General features: G+C 39.5%; 1 protein-coding gene across 1 annotated transcript in view; it reads left to right on the forward strand.

The window, feature by feature from the left end:
* LOC130929779 (vasoactive intestinal polypeptide receptor-like) overlaps window positions 1–18456 on the forward strand; it is an 83416-nt gene that overhangs the window by 33770 nt on the left and 31190 nt on the right. Inside the window, exons 3-5 of the mRNA XM_057857279.1 lie at window positions 1989–2102; window positions 16631–16752; window positions 16822–16919. Coding sequence (XP_057713262.1) covers window positions 1989–2102; window positions 16631–16752; window positions 16822–16919 — 334 coding nt within the window. The remainder of the gene's footprint in view (window positions 1–1988; window positions 2103–16630; window positions 16753–16821; window positions 16920–18456) is intronic.

The following is an 18456-nucleotide window of genomic DNA, read 5'->3' on the forward strand; positions in this document are numbered from 1 at the left end:
TTAAGTGGGATAATACTCTTGTGTTTTACCACACAGCAGAGGTTAACTACAGGCATCACGAGTCTTTCAACACGCAATAATATCCAAGTTTTCATGCCACTATATCTCCAGAGTAATGCTGTTAATGTCAACCAGACAAACTGCGAAGGTTTCACTGATAAAATATTGAACAGATGTAAATTGAGGTGATGTGACTCAATTTTACATCCTCAGATTAAATGCACTGTGGAAAGTCCCGGCCAACTGATGAATTCAAATCAGAGAGTGTAACAAAGAACAGCCAGCTTTTTCATTAGTCATGGTGGCAGCTTAGTGTCAGCTAAGGTTATGGATCTGACATTCTGGCTGCAATGGGAACAATCGTGTTCCACCTACACTTTGATTTTACCTGCCCCAAGCCAATGCAAAAGTATGTTAGTGATAAGCAAAAATGTTAGTTTTCACTTGTGGTGGCAGCACCTCCGCCTCAATTGGATTAATCGTAGTCAGAGGTGGGTAGTGTAGCCCAAAAAGTTTACTGAAGTTAGTTACAGTACTTCAAATAACTCGGGGTTTAATTAGTCATTGGAATTGATTTCAACAAATTCCAGTCATTTGTTAGTTTCAGGGCTCCGGAGTGGCTAAGGTAGCGCGAGTCGATGGTGGTTGAAATCAACTCCATTGACTAATTTAACCTTCGCTAACTCGAAGATCAAGCCTTATGTGAAAAATTCGGTAACACTTTACAATAAGGGTCCCTTAATTGACAATAGTTAATGCATTTTTAGACAATAACTCACGTTTAATTAACATGACAATAATTCATTTAATCCCTTATCTAACATGTATTAATATATTAATTAACATGAGATAATTCATTAGTTAATGCATTTTAAGACAATAACTAATGTTTAAGTAACATTGCAATAATTAATATAATTGCTTATCTAAAATGTATTAATATATTAATTAACATGAGTTAATGCATTAGTTAATGCATTAGTTAATGCATAACCAGACAGTAACTAATAGTTTGGTAACATTGAAAATATATATAGGCCAATATAGGGTTATGTTTTGTTAACTTAAGCATTTATAATTTCATAGTTAAGGGACATATGTGCTACACTTTACAATAAGGGTCCAAAAAGCAGTCAGTAATGGTTAATAAAGGTTAAGGGAGGGTAACTTAAGCATTTATAATTGCTTAGTTAAGGGACACATGTGCTACACTTTACAATAAAGGTCCAAAAAGCATTCAGTAATGGTTAATAAAGGATAAGGGGGGGTAACTTAAGCATTTATAATTTCTTAGTTAAGGGACACGTGTGCTACACTTTACAATAAGGGTCCAAAAAGCATTCAGTAATGGTTAAGAGATTAATAATTTCTTAGTTAAGGGATAGTTAAATTAACAAACCCTAACCCTAAACCCTAATCCTTACCCTATATAGGTCTATATAGATTTTTAATTGTACTAAACCATTAGTTACTGTCTGGTTATGCATAGCTGACGCATTACCTAATGCAGTAACTAATGCATTAACTCATGTTAATTAATATATTAATAAGTGTTGGATAAGCAATTATATTATTGTAATGTTAGTTAAACATTAGTTATTGTCTAAAAATGCATTAAGTAATGTTAATTAAGGGACCCTTATAGTAAAGTGTTACCAAATATTCTAATCTTCCGCTTTAAATTCAATTATCAGTAAGTCAGTTACATGCGATGACATTTTTCTGTTGTCATTCTTATGTTGAGGCGGCAAAGGGAGAAAAATTGGTAAAAAGTAACTGATAAATTACTTATAAAGTCACTTAGTTATTTTGATAAGGAAGTAATCAGTAAAGTAACTAGATTACCTTTTTAATCAGTAATCAGTAATTCAATTACTTTTTCAAGTGATCCGTGACAACACTGCTCATGACTACCCACCTCTGATTGTAGTGACTAGAGAGTTACTGTGCATTTTGACTTACTTATACAATGTATATGTGTCATCCAGGTTGCAGTGGTATTTGGGACAAGATCACCTGCTGGCCAAACGCTGATGTTGGAGAAGTGGTCACCATCCCTTGCCCCAAATATCTATTCTACTTCTCAAGGGAGATTCCAACACGTAAGTCGTCTGCATATACAACAAAGACTATATTGGTGTGTTACATGGTCAGGGTTTTCTGGGTCATTCCACAATTGGGGGACATTTTACGTACATCTCACCCTTCAAATTTTAAATAATCCACATACAAAGTACGAGAACATGAAGTTTCTGAGTAGATTTACTTGTCCTGAGACCAAATCTAAATCAATAAAAATAAGTGAAAGGAAGGCTTGAAAATATTTTTTTCCTTATCTTTCTGTACCCGCTCCTCTCAAGGGTCGTATGGGTGCTTGAGCCTATTAACTGCTGCTACCTAGAGACAACCTAGCGGGAGTGTTAGCATGTTTTTGGAATGTGGGAGGAAACAGGAGAACATGGAGAAACCCACGCAGGCACCATAGAACAGGCAAACTCCAAGCAGGAAGGTCAGAGCCCGGGATGGAATCCTTCATCTGAGAAAAATGAGGCAGATGTGCTCACCACTCACCCACCATGCCGCACATACCGTATTGGCCCGAATATAAGACGGTGTTTTTTGCATTAAAATAAGACTGAAAAAGAGGGTGTCATCTTATATTCGCGGTCTAGACATTATCCCCATTCACGACGCTAGATGGCGCCAGATATCATTGAAGCGATGTTCTCTAATGACAGATCTCAGCTACTCTGAATTTTAACCAGATTGCATTATTTTATAGCAATGTTTTTCCTTATTCAGATTTGTTTCAAGACTACAGTTACAGTTAGACTTCACTTTGATGGTTAATGCAGTTCTTGCAATTTTGTTGTTTTATCACAATAGATTGGTTTATTTACAAAAACCAGAAGCCATTCATTTACAATTGTGATTGCACTTTAGTTTACATATTTAAATGTTCAGATATTAAGATTTGAATGAGGCAAAATAACATGCTTTTTCTCTCAAAAATATTGTTATAATCATTTGTTTCGGATGTACTGTAATTATTTCCTGTTTAAACATTAATTTGGTGTTCAAAAAGTCTTTTTTCAAACTTGAGTCTTGAAAAAGAGGGGGTCGTCTTATAATCAGGGCTGTCTTATATTCGGGCCAATACGGTATTTAATGTATTTAGAAACTATCCCAATGACCGGAGTGTCCCTTTAACCATACGTTAATACCACAAATAGTAGAATTACTGTGACAATGGAGTCAGGCTGTAATGGCAAAAAAGGACAAAGACACTTTGGCATGTGGCTAGCACATGAGAAACGAGGCACAGGTGGGAACAATAGGTATTCATAATCAGAGACAGTTGAGGTATCAGGAAGGGGTGAGTGGTGGAAACAGGAGGATGAGGCTTCAAAATAAAACAGAAAAAGACACAACAATATACCAAGACAGGACAGAGCCCTCCCCCAGGCGTGACATTTAGAGCTCTTCAGTATCCATTTCAATGTAATAAAATCGTACTTAACCATCCCGTTTTATTGAAGATGTTTGAAACATTTTCTACTGTTCGCATTCGACTCCACATGATGTGAGTTTATGATAAATTTATTTTACCTTCATCGTTTCTGACACCACAACCTATATATCATGTCAAAAGCTTTAAATCACCTGGCACATTGGCGCAAAGTCATAACGCAAGAAAAACATTTCTCATCTCAATTCTCTGCAGCATACTGTGATTAGAGACACGCTGTGTGTTAATTCATCCATTTATCCTGCTGTAATCCAGTTTCAGCCTCATAGGGACATTGCTAATTATGTGGAAGTGACACCACTGAGATATCAATGCTTTGTAGAACAGTGTGTTTGAGATTAGTCCCATTTGAGGTTTGCGTGCATTGCAATTTGTCAGTATCATACTGACTTTTCTTGTGTGCAATTATGCTCGAGTTATACTTTTCATCTGCAGAGAAGGCCTCCATTTGGTTTATTACCCTTGAGAAATTAGCCAGTCATAAACATGAAAGCTCTAATTAGTCTTTTTAAATGCCCTCGGGTGTTGTTTTTACGATGCGTTATAAGAAATCTTTCAGTGATGATTAGTCAAATAACTGTTATGCAAGAATTATTGCAGCTTTGTCTCACTATTTGGTGATTTGTATTTAGTGTTGTTAATTTTATTTGACTGATATATTAATGCCCACCCCCATCCCCCACTTCTTTACCCCCCACACGTTTTTGTAAGGTACCACTGTACAGTGCTGGCAAAATGTATTGGCACATTACATTAACCTAACCCTAACCCTAAACCCTTGCAATTACAAATGCTTTGGTACTAATATCTTCATTTATTTTGCTTGCAATGAAAAAACACAAAAGAGAATGAAAAAAAGGATTAAATCATCATCATTTTACAAAAAACTCCAAACATGGGCCGGACAAAAGTATTGGCACCCTCAGCCTAATACTTGGTAGCACAATCTTCAGACAAAATAAATGTGAACAACCGCTTCCGGGATCCATCAATGAGTTTCTTACAATGCTCTGCTGGAATTTTAGACCATTTGTCATTGGCCAACTGCTTCAGGTCTCTGAGATTTGAAGGGTGCCTTCTCCAAACTGCCATTTTCAGATCTCTCCACAGTTGTTCTATGGGATTCAGGTCTGGACTCTTGCTAGCCACTTTAGAAGTCTCCAGTGCTTTCTCTCAAACCGTTTTCAAGTGCTTTTTGAAGTGTGTTTTAGGTCATTGTCCTGCTGGAAGTTTTGTGTAAAATGATAATGATTTTTTCCCCCCATTCTCTTTTGTGTTTTTTCATTGCAAGCAAAATCAATAAAGATGTTACTGCCAAAGCATTTGTAATTGCAATCGTTTTCTGGGAGAAATTGTGCATTATCTGACATAACTGCAGGGGTGCCAATACTTTTGGCCAGCAGTGTGTATACTGTAATAGTTGTTTTTTTTTGGGCTGGACCAGCATCACTAGAAGAAGGGGCTTTCTATTTAATGTGAAAAAAGGAGGGCGAAAAATGCAGACACTCCTGGTGCACAACCCAGACAAGCACTATGCGCTAGCTAAGCCACATTGTGGACTAAGGCTAGGTAATACTGCAGGTCTTAATGCACAATTACGATTTTTTTGTCATATCTGTTTTTTTGGCATGACCGTTCAGACTTCCTTTGTCCATTGAACCCGTTCAAGTATTACGCATGCGCACTAATTCGCTGTCCGACATGCGCTGAGCAAACTGACCCGCATGCAAAGAAGCATCAAAATAACTACGCACTGTGCGTGCATGACGCACACCCATACGCCTTATGTCCATGCGTCAGTTTGCCCCGACTTGGCCATGTACGCAATACTGAAACATTGCTCATTTGGCGCACAGTAAGAAACCGAGCATTATCAGGCTTATCCTTATTTTTTATCACTGTTGTTTAAACCACATACGAAAGTGACTCAGATCGGATTTGAAATGGATCACTTCTATGCGACTTGTCCCATTAAGACCGACAAGTTAATGCCTCACTTGAGTCGGAAAAACACGAAAAATTCGGATTCGTGCATCAAGACCTGCAGTATGAACCTAGCCCAAATAGTGCATGGGGCAGGTGCGTAGTAAAGTTGAAACGTCATAGGTCGAGGACATTGTAACCCGAGGAGCGCCTGTATTTAGCTTGTTGTTTTCCATTTTATTGATATAACTATAATGTATCATGTTTGTGCTTGGTCCGAACATGCGATTTATTCTCCAGTGCGATTAATACATTTAAAAAATATATACAGTGAATAGGTATATCGCACATTTTTTGGCTGATGCAACTTATACTCAGGTGCGATGTATTGTCTGAAAATACAGTGCTACCTCAACATACGATTGTTTCGACACACGATCTTTTCGACATCTGAAGTAAAATTTGACTCACCATTTGTTTCCACATCCGACAACATGCTCGAAATCCTACGATTTATGACAGCGGCGCAGTTTCTTTGTTTTTTTCTTGTGAGAGAAATCAGCATGGGTTCCAACAATGTTAGTGCAGGTGGTGAAAAAAAAAAGAAAGTGAAAAAAGAAAAAAAAAACTAAGGCTTACCATTGAAATGAAGATGGAAATGTTGACCTGAAACGTAAAACTGACGCGACAATACGGCCATAGAATGTCTACGATCTCGACGGTCCTCCTCTGACTTCCATTCGCCGTCTTTTTAAGTTAAGGTGACAATTATCATAGTGGTAACATCACCAAAAAATACCAGCTTTGTCAGGTTTTTAATCATTTATTGAAGAACTTGTACAACACAACCTGCCTACTGTCTGCTGCAGCTGAACAAAGGGAAAGTTAAAAGTCCTCCCTATCTCTGTCAAGTCAGCCACGCGGCGCGTTCAGGTACATCACGCAAAACAAATCCGCCACATTAGAACCTGATTCATTACATTATTGCAGGTAATATTATTATTATTAATAATAATATTATATTATTATTCCAATTTTTATTCATAATTTTTTGTTTTGCTCTGTGTAATTCCAATCGAACCAGCAGTATTTATTAAGGATTTAGTGTAGGCTTTCAGGCTGAGGAACGAATTAATAAAATTATAATGTATTTTTATGGGAAAATCCTGCTCGACATACGACCATTTCGACTTACAAACAAGGTCCTGGAACGACTGAACTTCATATGTAGAGGTACCACTGTAGTGTTGTTGACTACAGTAATAGAAAGAGTTGTGGAAAATATTCATACTTTATGATGCACTATATCTGAATTGCCTGTTAATGATAGTACTTGGTTGGACATGATAAGTAACAGTGCTACTGACAAGAAAAAAAAACACAAGTGTATGAACTACAAGCATGTGAAGTTGAAGGTTTAGTCTGCAATCAGTGCCCCTAGCAGAGATGGTCAAGTTAAGGGTCCTTGGCTTCGCAGTGCATCATGTTCTGCTTATGATGGGGAACATACAGGAAAGCCAAGCCAACAGAGGATTAATCACCAGCATGTGAAAGGTTCATTGCTGCAAATACCAGTTTCCCGGGAAGCGCTGATGCAACGCAGATGGGAAATGGAAGGACCTGAGAATGGAGAGCGCTGCAGGGAAAATAGGAAAAGAAGAAGAATACCCAGATGGGAATGGGGAGGAGAAGGCGCCTTAAAAGAGAGTAGAGGGGTGGAAGGGAAGTTAACTCAATTATGTTGTAAATCAACAAATCATTGCAGGTTTCTGCTGGAGGAACATGGTATGCTCAGGTTATTTTTGGGGGTTCTTTCATTCAATAAATTCTGTGTCAGCTTGGTGACAAACTCGAGCATTTTATTGAATAAACCTTATCGCATTAAATTGCCTTTTTTCCAAAGCCCTATGAAGGCTGGCTTTTGTTGACACTTTTGTGAGTCATTCATTTTAAAAGCTTCTCACAAGTGCAGGCATGACAAAACATTGTTCCACTGCCATAACTTTAGCTAAGGCAGGTTGTAGGTCAAATATTTACCTAGTTGGTCTAACATTATCAAATATTATTGGTATGTGGGCTTTCTCTAGCACATAATGTAATCCATACATTAACAAAAAGACTGTTATTTTTACATAGGAGTATTTGCGTAGATAAGCTAAAGTTTGACAAAGTGTGCGAAATGTATTATTTTGTAAGTTTTGACTTTAGTCTAAGCATCCCAACTTGTTGTGTGTGGTTAAACATTAAGGTGTGCTTATAGTGTGTGTTTTCTTATTTCATTTTTTTTTTAACAAAACTTGTTGTTGAGAATGTCTCACTGTTCAGCCTGGATTTAGAGACAAGCGCATGTCTGAAAGGAGCCGCTGAGCCGGGAATGATACGGAGCATTGCGCCATGTCTGAAAAGACCGCGAAAAATTCAGTGTAAATTCTGGGTCACATTAGAAAAATAAAGTGCCTGTGATGCCATAAAAGCATCTTAAATAGCATTATTATGTGAATTATAATCATATTTTGAGACAATTTGACTATATACAGCAATTTGGCAAAGCGCAGATGATAAATGAGTCTTTCAATCTGTCAATATAGCGCTCTGGCGCCGCCATCTGGCTGATGACGTCAGCAGAGTAACTTTTTCAGCTGATTCAAAATTCAGCCCAATGGAGGAGGAAGATTCATAACGTGGAAAATGCAACAGAGAGCAGCAAAATTTCATCAGTTTCCGTCTTTCTACTCCAATATTTTTAAAGGATATTCTTTTTATTTAAGTATTGTTCCCCAATTGCTACGTAAATTGTATGGTCATGACAAATAACATTCTTGTGCTAAATGGAATATGAAATATTAAAAATGCATTTATTCAATACGACAGGGCTAAATTACTGCATAATGGTCAAAACACCCGACTTCTTAAACCTCCTGAACGGTATTTTGTGCCTCCGGAGTTGGTCCGGCTTTTGTCATTTCCCTGCTCCGGCTAAGGAGATTGAAGAAAGAGCGTAAACAAAACAGTAGGTGTGACAGCTAGGCGAAATGCTAACCCGAACCAAGCGGCTCTTCCAAGTCTCTTCCTCGCCTTTCGAAAACGAAAAATCACACAAAACTACCCCCACACATGTCACACACGGCGATGGGGGTGATAGCTTTCACCTATCGGCCAGCTCCCGGCTCTGAGCAAGTTTCAGCTCGTCGTTGAATGCCGAAAATGGTGCATTCTCGGTGGACAAATCGGCTGACGTCGTAGCGTGCGATTGCCCGAGCCCAAGCCGAGGATAGTGCTCTTTGGCGAGCACATGAAGAGGGCCGAGAGGGGTGGAAGTCTCCACACAATCGAGAACTGCAGACGAGAGCGTTTCGTTATCTAAGCATGGGCGCTCATCGGCCGGCGACCACTGTGCAACAAGCCCTCTGTCGTCGACCGAGAGAGATGGTCCCTCCCGCCTTTTCGATGGACAGAGAGCATTGTCACCAACAAAGCACAAGCCACTTCTTTATTAAAACGTGTGCCATCATCCTAGTATTTGAAATAATATAAAACACGTAGCTTACGCACTTCCTCGTCCGTCCAATGGTTGCTCCATTGTCATAATTTTTTTTACCCATTTTTAGCGGCGAACAGGACCTTTTTGAAACCCAAAAAGGCTCGCACGGCTCTCCCTGGTGCAGCAACAAAGGCCTGCAGCACGTTGGGCTGGCGTGATGTGAAAATAAATGAATTAATCCGCAAAATCAGCTGAATCTGTAGTCCTTCTGCATACTATAGTAATGGTGGTATTGTGAAGATAATTAACACACTGACATCACATTCTCAGACTCTGCCCGGAAGTCACTCATTTTCATGGAGCGGGATTCAAAAAATTGAATAAGATATATTGATCGCTTTCATACACATCCAAGTGGTCCATTTCATTCAAAAGCATAAAATACCGCATGAAATATGAAATAAACGTGCTCATCGGCACTTTATTGTTGCTGTATTTGTATATGAAAGCGGCTTAAGATGCTTTAAGATACATAATACATGAACACCTGGGCATACTACACAACTATATTTTAATGTTGGTCATTATGGAGGTACATGAAAACCCAAGTATTTTTAACGCTTGTACTTGGAGTAACAAGTTCAATCAGTATTTCCTGTCTTTTTAAAACATGTTGCCTCACCCTGTCACCAACCCAAGATGCTTTGTCTTCCATTATACCTGAGATGGAGATAATCTTATGCAGTTTATATAATCTTCCTGCATTAGAGGTGAGGTTATAAAAAGCCTCACAAAATCAAAACGATACTGGGTGATTAACTCGTTTGAGCCCGCCTTGTTGTCGTACATAGCACTGACTTGGGGGCTGATGAAAGCATTCTTCTGGCAGTCCCTCAAACATGCCAAATCCAGCGGGTGCATGGGCTAGAACAGCAAGGGGCTTATCATCTCTTTTGTGTCTTGTCACGTTGTTTGAACGAGCTAAACCTCCCTCTTCTCAGGTATTTGAGAGTCCAATGTATTTTAATGCCAACAATTTTCTAAGAATTAGCTCTATTTGATAATAACTGTAGAGTGAGCTGGCTGGGAAATAAATGGAATGTCCTACATCTTGATTTGCAGAGCTCTGTTCAGTGCATTATAAAATTTATCAGGGGAAAAATATTTGTTTACATTTTACATATTTATGACATGGTAAACAACACAAATGTCAGTCTTTGTGTCTTATCCCTGGTTACTGGATTAGGTATATTGTACCACGTGAGTTTTGGAAGAATACATTCCAGTCTAATCAATGATCAGTGTACCATTTGAATACTGATGCATTTGTAAATTTAGATATTCTGAAGAAGTGCTCATGTCAATGTGAAAGTCAAAGTCAAACTGCATTGTGTCTTCAAGGATTTATACTTAGTCAGGTACAGCTCCACTACAATGAAGGTTAAACACTTAAAGGGGAAATAAGCCGCTTTCAGACATAAAGTAAGAATCCTCAACATTACTGTGTCCTGTGACTCGCGAACTAACCGGCTCGTGGCTTTTTAGACACACTAACCGTTAGTCGAAACTTACCTGGTTCGGGTGCTTTCTATGCACCATGTTACCTAGCGCGATGTTATGACAGTTTCATTTTTTTTTTTGCTGTACTGATCTGACCCGTTCATTTGTAAGAGACCAGACTGAACAATGATACAGTGACGCATGCCATCCCCTTCAAAAGTTAGCCGTCTCTTCCTAGTCCTAAAATTAGCGAAGAGTTGTCTAATCTAGTTTGCCATCTATATATGTACTATATACCGTATTGGCCCGAATATAAGACGGCCCTGATTGTAAGACGACCCTCTCTTTTTCAAGACTCATGTTTGAAAAAAATACTTTTTGAACACCAAATTAATTCTTATACAGAAAATAATTACAGTACATCTGAAACAAATGATTATCACAATATATTTGAGAGAAAAAGCATGTTATTTTGCTTCATTCAAATCTTAATATCTGAACATTTAAATATGTCAACTAAAGTACAATCACATTTGTAAATGAATGGCTTCTGGTTTTTGAAATGTAAATAAACCAATCTATTGTGATAAAACAACAAAATTGCAATAACTGCATTAACCATCAAAGTGAAATCTAACTGTAACTGTAGTCTTGAAACAAATCTGAATGAGGAAAAACATTGCAATAAAATAATGCAAACTGGTTCAACTTAAGTAGCTGAGATCTGTCATGACAGAACATCGCTTCTATGATACCTGGTGCCATCTAGCGTCGTGAAAGGGTATAACGTCTAGACCGCGAATATAAGACGACCCCCACTTTTTCACTCTTATTTCAATGCAAAAACACCGTCTTATATTCGGGCCAATATGGTATACATCGGCAGGGCAGGGGGGTGTCAGCTTCTAAAGGTGGGGATCCTCTCCTGCCCCAGGCCTAGTGGGCCGTGGGGGCCACGTGAGGTGTTGTGCTGGTTGCGGGGTTTCGGTGGTGGCTGGGGGTCTGGATCAGTGGGCGGTTGTGGGGGCAGGCATAGGGGACGGTGACACATCTCCTCATCCTTTCCCTGTGGGCTGGTTAATGGGGGCACGGACGGCCTGGGGGATTGCCCTTGGTCCCAGGGGGATGACAGTGGCCCCTTAACCAGAGCTGCGGGGGGAGGGGTGTGCCGCATTTGCTCATTCCTCGTTTGGCAAGGGTGGTGCCAGGGCCCCGTAGCGCCCCCCGCGCAGCATTTCCTCTTTTCTGTAAGACTATCACACATCTAAGTGCAATTAGGCACACTCAGGTAAATGAGATCGTCAGTGCCAGGATTAACGATCAGGTATCAAAGAATAGGATGTAAACCTATCAACAGTTACATGCAATTACTATATACTGTATACTAGGTTCCCCACCCCACATTGTTATGTACGCCCCATCGAGCTTAATCACATTTCATTTCAACTTACCTTCCCTCCTCTTGCTCTTTGTTTATGTTGTGTATTTTCTGGACCCTGGTAGGGTTTCTTGGAGACTCTCTGGGCAAAGGGAGGTGATGTCGAAATGAAAAGAGTACACGATCGTTCTAGTTGAACAAGTGGAGGCTTTCACACAGAAATCTCATGTCTCCTAATAAACCCTAATGAAACAGCTGTATCATCCCGAAGTGAGGTAAAGGGGAGGAGCCCAGTCCCCCACCCAAACTTTGTTTGTATACACGCGAGAGCTTTCTTTGTTTCTGCTACCTGGCCAATAGAATGGAGCCAGTCCCCAAACCTCTTGAGGTGCTGATGGCCCTGCTGTGCAGCCAAAGGCCTCACCGGTTGGATGCCCCCCGTAAAGTCAAATGTTTACAACTAGCACATCTCTGTAAAGTCAATTTACTACAGAAGTAACTGTAGAATAATAGTTGCCAAATACCTCTGTTCAGATACTACAATTACAACCCCCCCCAACACACACACACACACTGTCGCCACAGGTAAATATAATTAGATAATGATAGCAGCACAATGTTCATAGGTCGCATAGGCGTTTCATAATGTTTTTGTTGTTGTTTGTTTTCCTCTTCTGTCTGCTTTCTTCCTTTCTGTCCCCCATAACCCCTTCCTGTTCACTGCTTTCTCCTAATAAATAAAACATGATGAACAACCACGATGAGAGTATATCAAACTACCATGTGATACATTCAAACGGTTCAGACCAGGACATTTAGATTCCTATTTTCCATCTGTAAAGAACTGAACAGGACAGGTAAAAAATTAAAAAGGAAATAGAACTCACAATTATTTGTCTTTACAGCATAGACCAAAAAAGGGCTGTGTTCACCCAAGCAAGAGCATCACACCGACAGATATAACACCAAAGACAAAGCATTTTATACTGTAGTACTGTAATGCGTTCAGATTGCAGGCATATCTGATTCAAATCTGTTTCGTCCCCAAATCCAATTTGCAGGGCAGGCTGTCCACAGTTTTCATTAGCAAGTGTGCAAATCGTAATTGGGACTGTTCAGACTGAGCCACATTATTGAAGGGGTGCTGTGACAACGAAGACGTCGTCTAGCGCGTGTAGTGTTTGACGACAATTGCGACAGGAAAGGAACCAACATTGCTATACCATTCTGCTGTCCAAATCGGATATGAAACTACTTTCCTTATATGGTTTCAATCTGTCTCACAAAAAAAGGGATTTCTGTGCTTTGTGTATGGACAGACTACAATGAGCCATCCAGTTTCACTCTAGATGCGAACAAGACCTAACTGAAGCTGGCAGAATGTGAGTGACTGGCAGGCTGTGATTGGCCATCAAGACATCCGTCAAGCTGGACTGTATAAACGTTTTTATTAATCCTGCCCAAAGTGTTTAATGTTCAAGGCTGGCTTCATTTTTGTCTCCAGCAATATAAAAATAAATAGCACACCCTACCTGAAGGCCAGACCTGGGCAATTATTTTCAACCCCTTGGGCAACATGAAATAATTTTACTGAGCTTGAGGGCTGGAGCAGCAATCACTTTAACTTAAATTTGTTTTCAATTATAATTATCTTTCATGGATTGTCAAAGTGCTCTTAACTGATTTAGCTACAACAATATATATATATTTTTTTTAATGTTCATTTATTCCTACTGCGCTCTCCGTCAGTCCAATTCTTGTATATATCCTCGTGTTTGGTGATTCAGATTTATAGTTAATGAACACAGCAACATGCGTGCCATAAACTAGGTACACTTGAGCTTCAGTAAATTAAAAGCAAAAAATTTTATATTTTGTGCGCAGAGTAAGCACTTGGTTTTTTTTTAATTTTTGTCGGCCATATGGTGGGCCACACAGAAAGGCCAATTCACTAAAGGTCAACATAACGGCTGCGGGTAAATGTATATGGTACGATTTTAAGATTAGATGACTGATGACTTATTTTTTACATTATGACAATATCGAGTTTTATTTTGGGGGGCATGAGAAATGTAAGGTGTGGCGTAGGGCGTGAGAAGGATCTGGAATGCGTGAGAGTTGAGAACCCTGATGATGCAGTGTTACTCATCACCTCTGGACACACAGAAACGATTAATATCATGTAATGTCTTCATGTGTTTTCCTTACCACTGCTTTATTAGTGGCCTGTCAGTCTCTTTACTAGGCATGGATTTTGGGAGTCGAGACAGGAGAAGTCAGTTCAATCTTGAGCATAGTTCAAGGCAAGTATGACCAAATACAGTGATCCCTCGCTACTTCGAGCTTCAAATTTCACACCCTCAGTCCATCCTGGATTTTTTTTCCAATTAAAAAATAATGCAGTATTTTATAGAGCTGTCCTGATCTCGCACTCTCCCTCCTGCTGCTTTTCATTGTCAGGCCGTGCACTGGAGTTGCTTATCAAAGTTAACGATGATTGACAGACGTTAAGGTTTGATCTTGCCAGAGATGCCGGAAAGCCGAAGCTTCAAAGCGCCGCATGCGTCAGTCATCATTTAACGTGTTAAACAGTTGCTGTGGCAACTCAGTGTGTGTAAGTGAGCAGTTTGAGTGGATTTGAGTGAACTCACTCAATGATTTCTACTTAATTCTGGTTAAAAGTAATTCGGTGGGAAAGTGACATGTTTAAAACTTGCTGTATTACATTTTAAGTAAAAAAAAAAAACCATTTGTTAAAATATACATATACATAAAAGTTTTGTTTTAATTATACTTTGAGGAAAAAAGTGAAAAAACTTGTCTTGTATGAATCACTTTCCAGTGCTTAATCTGAATTAATACATTGAACACACACAAAAAAAAAAATGCTACTTCAGTTTCTCACTGATCGTGGTGGGTTCTGGTCCTCATTAACTGTGAAAAACGAGGGATCACTGTACTTGTTGTGCTTGTTTGTGTTCAGCACTCTATTAGTTCATTCTCTAAGCCAGGGGTCAGGAACCTTTTTGGCTGAGAGAGCCATGAACACCACATATTTTTAAATGTGTTTCCGTGAGAGCCATACAATGTGTTCAAAAGTAAAAATACATATAATGTGTGTATTTTATATAATTTCAACACTTTTAAAGCACAATAAGTCTCTGAATTCTTTTTAATATCATTGTTATGCTGTTGCTAATCAATGATGAGTATTTCTTACCATTAATGCGACTTCTGGTGCTGCGTGGTTTTGCTGCTGGCTTTGTAGTCTGATTGATACTTGGTGGGGTTAAGCTTCATGCAGGCGTTGAGCCCCTTTTATGTTAACGAAGCGCCACGTATCCTGTTTTTCCCCACCACGCACGGAGCACCATCAGTGCACACCGAAACAAGTTTATCCATCGGTAGATTTTTTTCTTTAGCGAACTCAGTGAAGGACTTGAATAAATCTTCCCCTCTTGTTGTCCCTTTCATAGTTAAAACCTTGCAATCATGCTGAACTGGGATGAAATCTTACTTACGTCTGTTGACTCATCTAATGCAAGAGAAAAAACGGTGCCGCATTTATGTCCTTCACTTGCGTTACCTCAATTTGATTTTACATCATGATGGAGAACAGTTCTTGCCGACAGATGCATGTCTTTTATCCATTTAATCATGTTGTCTTTATCAGAAAAGTCGTCAAAAACTCTCCACAGTGGCAAATTCCTCTGTTAATTCCTGCTGAAAAGTATGATACTCCTCGTCTTTTCTTGTTTTAGCCATCTTCTCAAAAGGGTTTTCTAAAATTAGCATACAACACTGAAAAAAAAACTAAAAACGGATGAAGTCTCACGCACATGCGCACATTGGCCGCTATTTTCGACAGCGAAATAGGGCAACCCCACTTGAACAGTGTCTCTGCTTCATCTGTGTTGCCTATGCGATTGATAGATAGATAAATAGATAGATAGACATAACGACATGTATGTTTGCCACTTTCCCACTTTCTAGTCGCCGGTTGTAGTATATGGACTACGTGTCCCATGATCACCCTGGGCTCACACAGCCAATGGCATGGGACTTGGGGGGATCTAACGTAGCACATCTGGGTTGCTATTGGATGATATCTAGTGCGAAGTGCGCAAGTGTTGTTGGAGCATTAAAAAAGTTAACATACGCCGCGAAAGTCATGTCTGCTTATTACTGCACAACACCAGCGTATGACCGGTGATTTGTCTGCGAGCCAGATGCAGCCGTCAAAAGAGCCAGATCTGGCTCGCGAGCCATAGGTTCACGACCCCTGCTCTAAGCCCATGTCCAGTAACTTCATATTGCCTTCACGGGACTAATAAAGGATTCCTTCTTCTTTTCTGAGCTCTTGGCGACTCTACTTTCTTAGCTTTGGTTTCTTGTCTGAAGAGCACCAGTGTATTTTGATCTAAGAAATCTTTTTCACTGAGCTCATGCCATATCCTTTAATGATAGGCTAACGCTTCTCAGTCAAATGGACATGAACCTTTGACTTATGCCCTTATGGGCTGGGCAGAGTAAAAACGCCTCACTACCCGACTGACTTCCTGGGGTGCTTTTCAAATCGTAATTACCAGACAGATGGAGGCGAATGCATGTGGGAATTGTCCTGGTATTTTTTGAGCCAGCGGGACTGCTGATCCCTTTCAGTCATGCTTCCCATTTCCTTTTAGCATTTGGAAGCCTTCCAGTGAGAATGCATTTCTGTGCAAAATAATGAAGTGTGAGCAAATGCATTTTAGGTTTGCCTTGCGACTCCCAAAACTGTTGCCAACACAGAATTATGAGATGTACTCCTGTCTGTCAGTCTCTTCATTAGGTAACCTGTCGAAGACATGCACTAAAGATGGCTGGACTCCAATTAGCACTGACTCCTACATAATTGATTGTGGCTACAATCCCAACAGCACGGTGGATGACGATGATACGGTCAGTATGGCAACCCGAGTTGGTGTCACTCCACATTTTTAGTGACTAACTAAATGTGTCTTCTTGCAGGGAGACTTCTATGATGCTGTCAAAGTAGGTTACACTATTGGTCACAGTGTGTCCCTTGTTTCTCTCACCGTTGCCATCATCATACTGTGCCTATTCCGGTAAGCAGTGTTAGAGCTCGCTACAAACAAAATTCAAATTACTCATTACATATATCCTCAGAAATAGTAATGACTCAATTTACTTTATTACACCTCTGAAAAAGACAGAGAGATGCACTGAACTGAGCCAATAACACTGGAAATTATGACTCCGATTAGAGAATCACGAGGTTGGTCAGGATTTATGTGTCTTTACTTCAAATGCAACCATATACAGCATGTCAGTAATCTAACACACACACAGACACACACATGTATTGCTGCATAAATAATAACAGGGTCAAATGGCATGCATATAAAAGAAATACACTGCTCACATAATAAATGTTATTATTGGGTGACCATATTTTGATTTCCAAAAAAGAGGACACTCGGCCCGGCCTCCAGATACTTGAATTTTACTCAAAGTTCACTCAAAGATGCCTATATCACTTTAATATGTTTAAAGTGTGCCTCCTCCGTATGGACAGAAAAAATCTGTTTTATTAAAAAAAACATTGCCATATAGTATTTATTTTATACTATATGGAAATAAGTTTTTACTCAACAGGCTTTATTCTTACTAAAACATAAACAATAAAAACGCAAAAAAAAAAAAAAAATGAAAAAATTAAATAATGACAAAAAAAATATCATGCAGACCCGTGGAAATATAGTACAGTCAATACAGATACACAGTAGGCTATGTGCCACATAAACATCAAGACAATTGTCGTTGAGAAATTGTTATTCCCACTAAATTTTTGTTCTCATTTAATGTTCTAGATTGCACGCAAAAAAAAATCAAAATAAACTGACAAACTATTCAACCAGCATGTTTTCAAACGCAGCAGTTCAGAACTATGTTTCCCATAATGGCTAGCGCGGCTTAGCTCACTGATAGCTACCCTAATAGCGAGTACCGGGAGACGAGGCAAAATAAAACTTTGCTATAAAAGTTTGGGCTATAAAACTGGGCAGGCGCTCCTGCTTAGAATATAATACTAACATTCAACCAAATACACGAACGCAGAACAGTTAATATATTGCATCTGTTTGTACACGTATAACCCAATATAAAACAGAAGACACATGAGCGACATTAACAGGAGATAAACCTACAGAAAGGTGTACGAAGCACTATAAACGTCTCTTAGAACTACTCCTTATTGTAGTCTGTAACTGCTTGTTCTCTTGCCAAACCATCAACCCAGTAGATAGCGGTAATGCCCCATAATACAAGGGGTTAACTGTACTCTTCTCCTGCACCTACTAGTATAAGCCACGTCAACGCAAGCAAGCACTGCCCCCCGGCGGCCGGAGGGATTCTCTTCAAATTGGTCCTATGAAAAATCATAAAAAAACGTACATTTTCATGATTTTATAAAACCCGTCCGGATGACGAGGACACGACGTGAAAGGTAGACATGTCCGGGCAAAAGAGGACGTTTGGTCACCCTATGTTATTATCATCAGGGACAGTAGCCAACATATTCATTTAGCAGGAGAATCAGAATGATAACAACATTGCTCAACAACAAAGAGAAAGTGAGAATGC

This window comes from Corythoichthys intestinalis, chromosome 14 (assembly GCF_030265065.1).
Source record: "Corythoichthys intestinalis isolate RoL2023-P3 chromosome 14, ASM3026506v1, whole genome shotgun sequence".
Lineage (NCBI taxonomy): Eukaryota > Metazoa > Chordata > Actinopteri > Syngnathiformes > Syngnathidae > Corythoichthys > Corythoichthys intestinalis.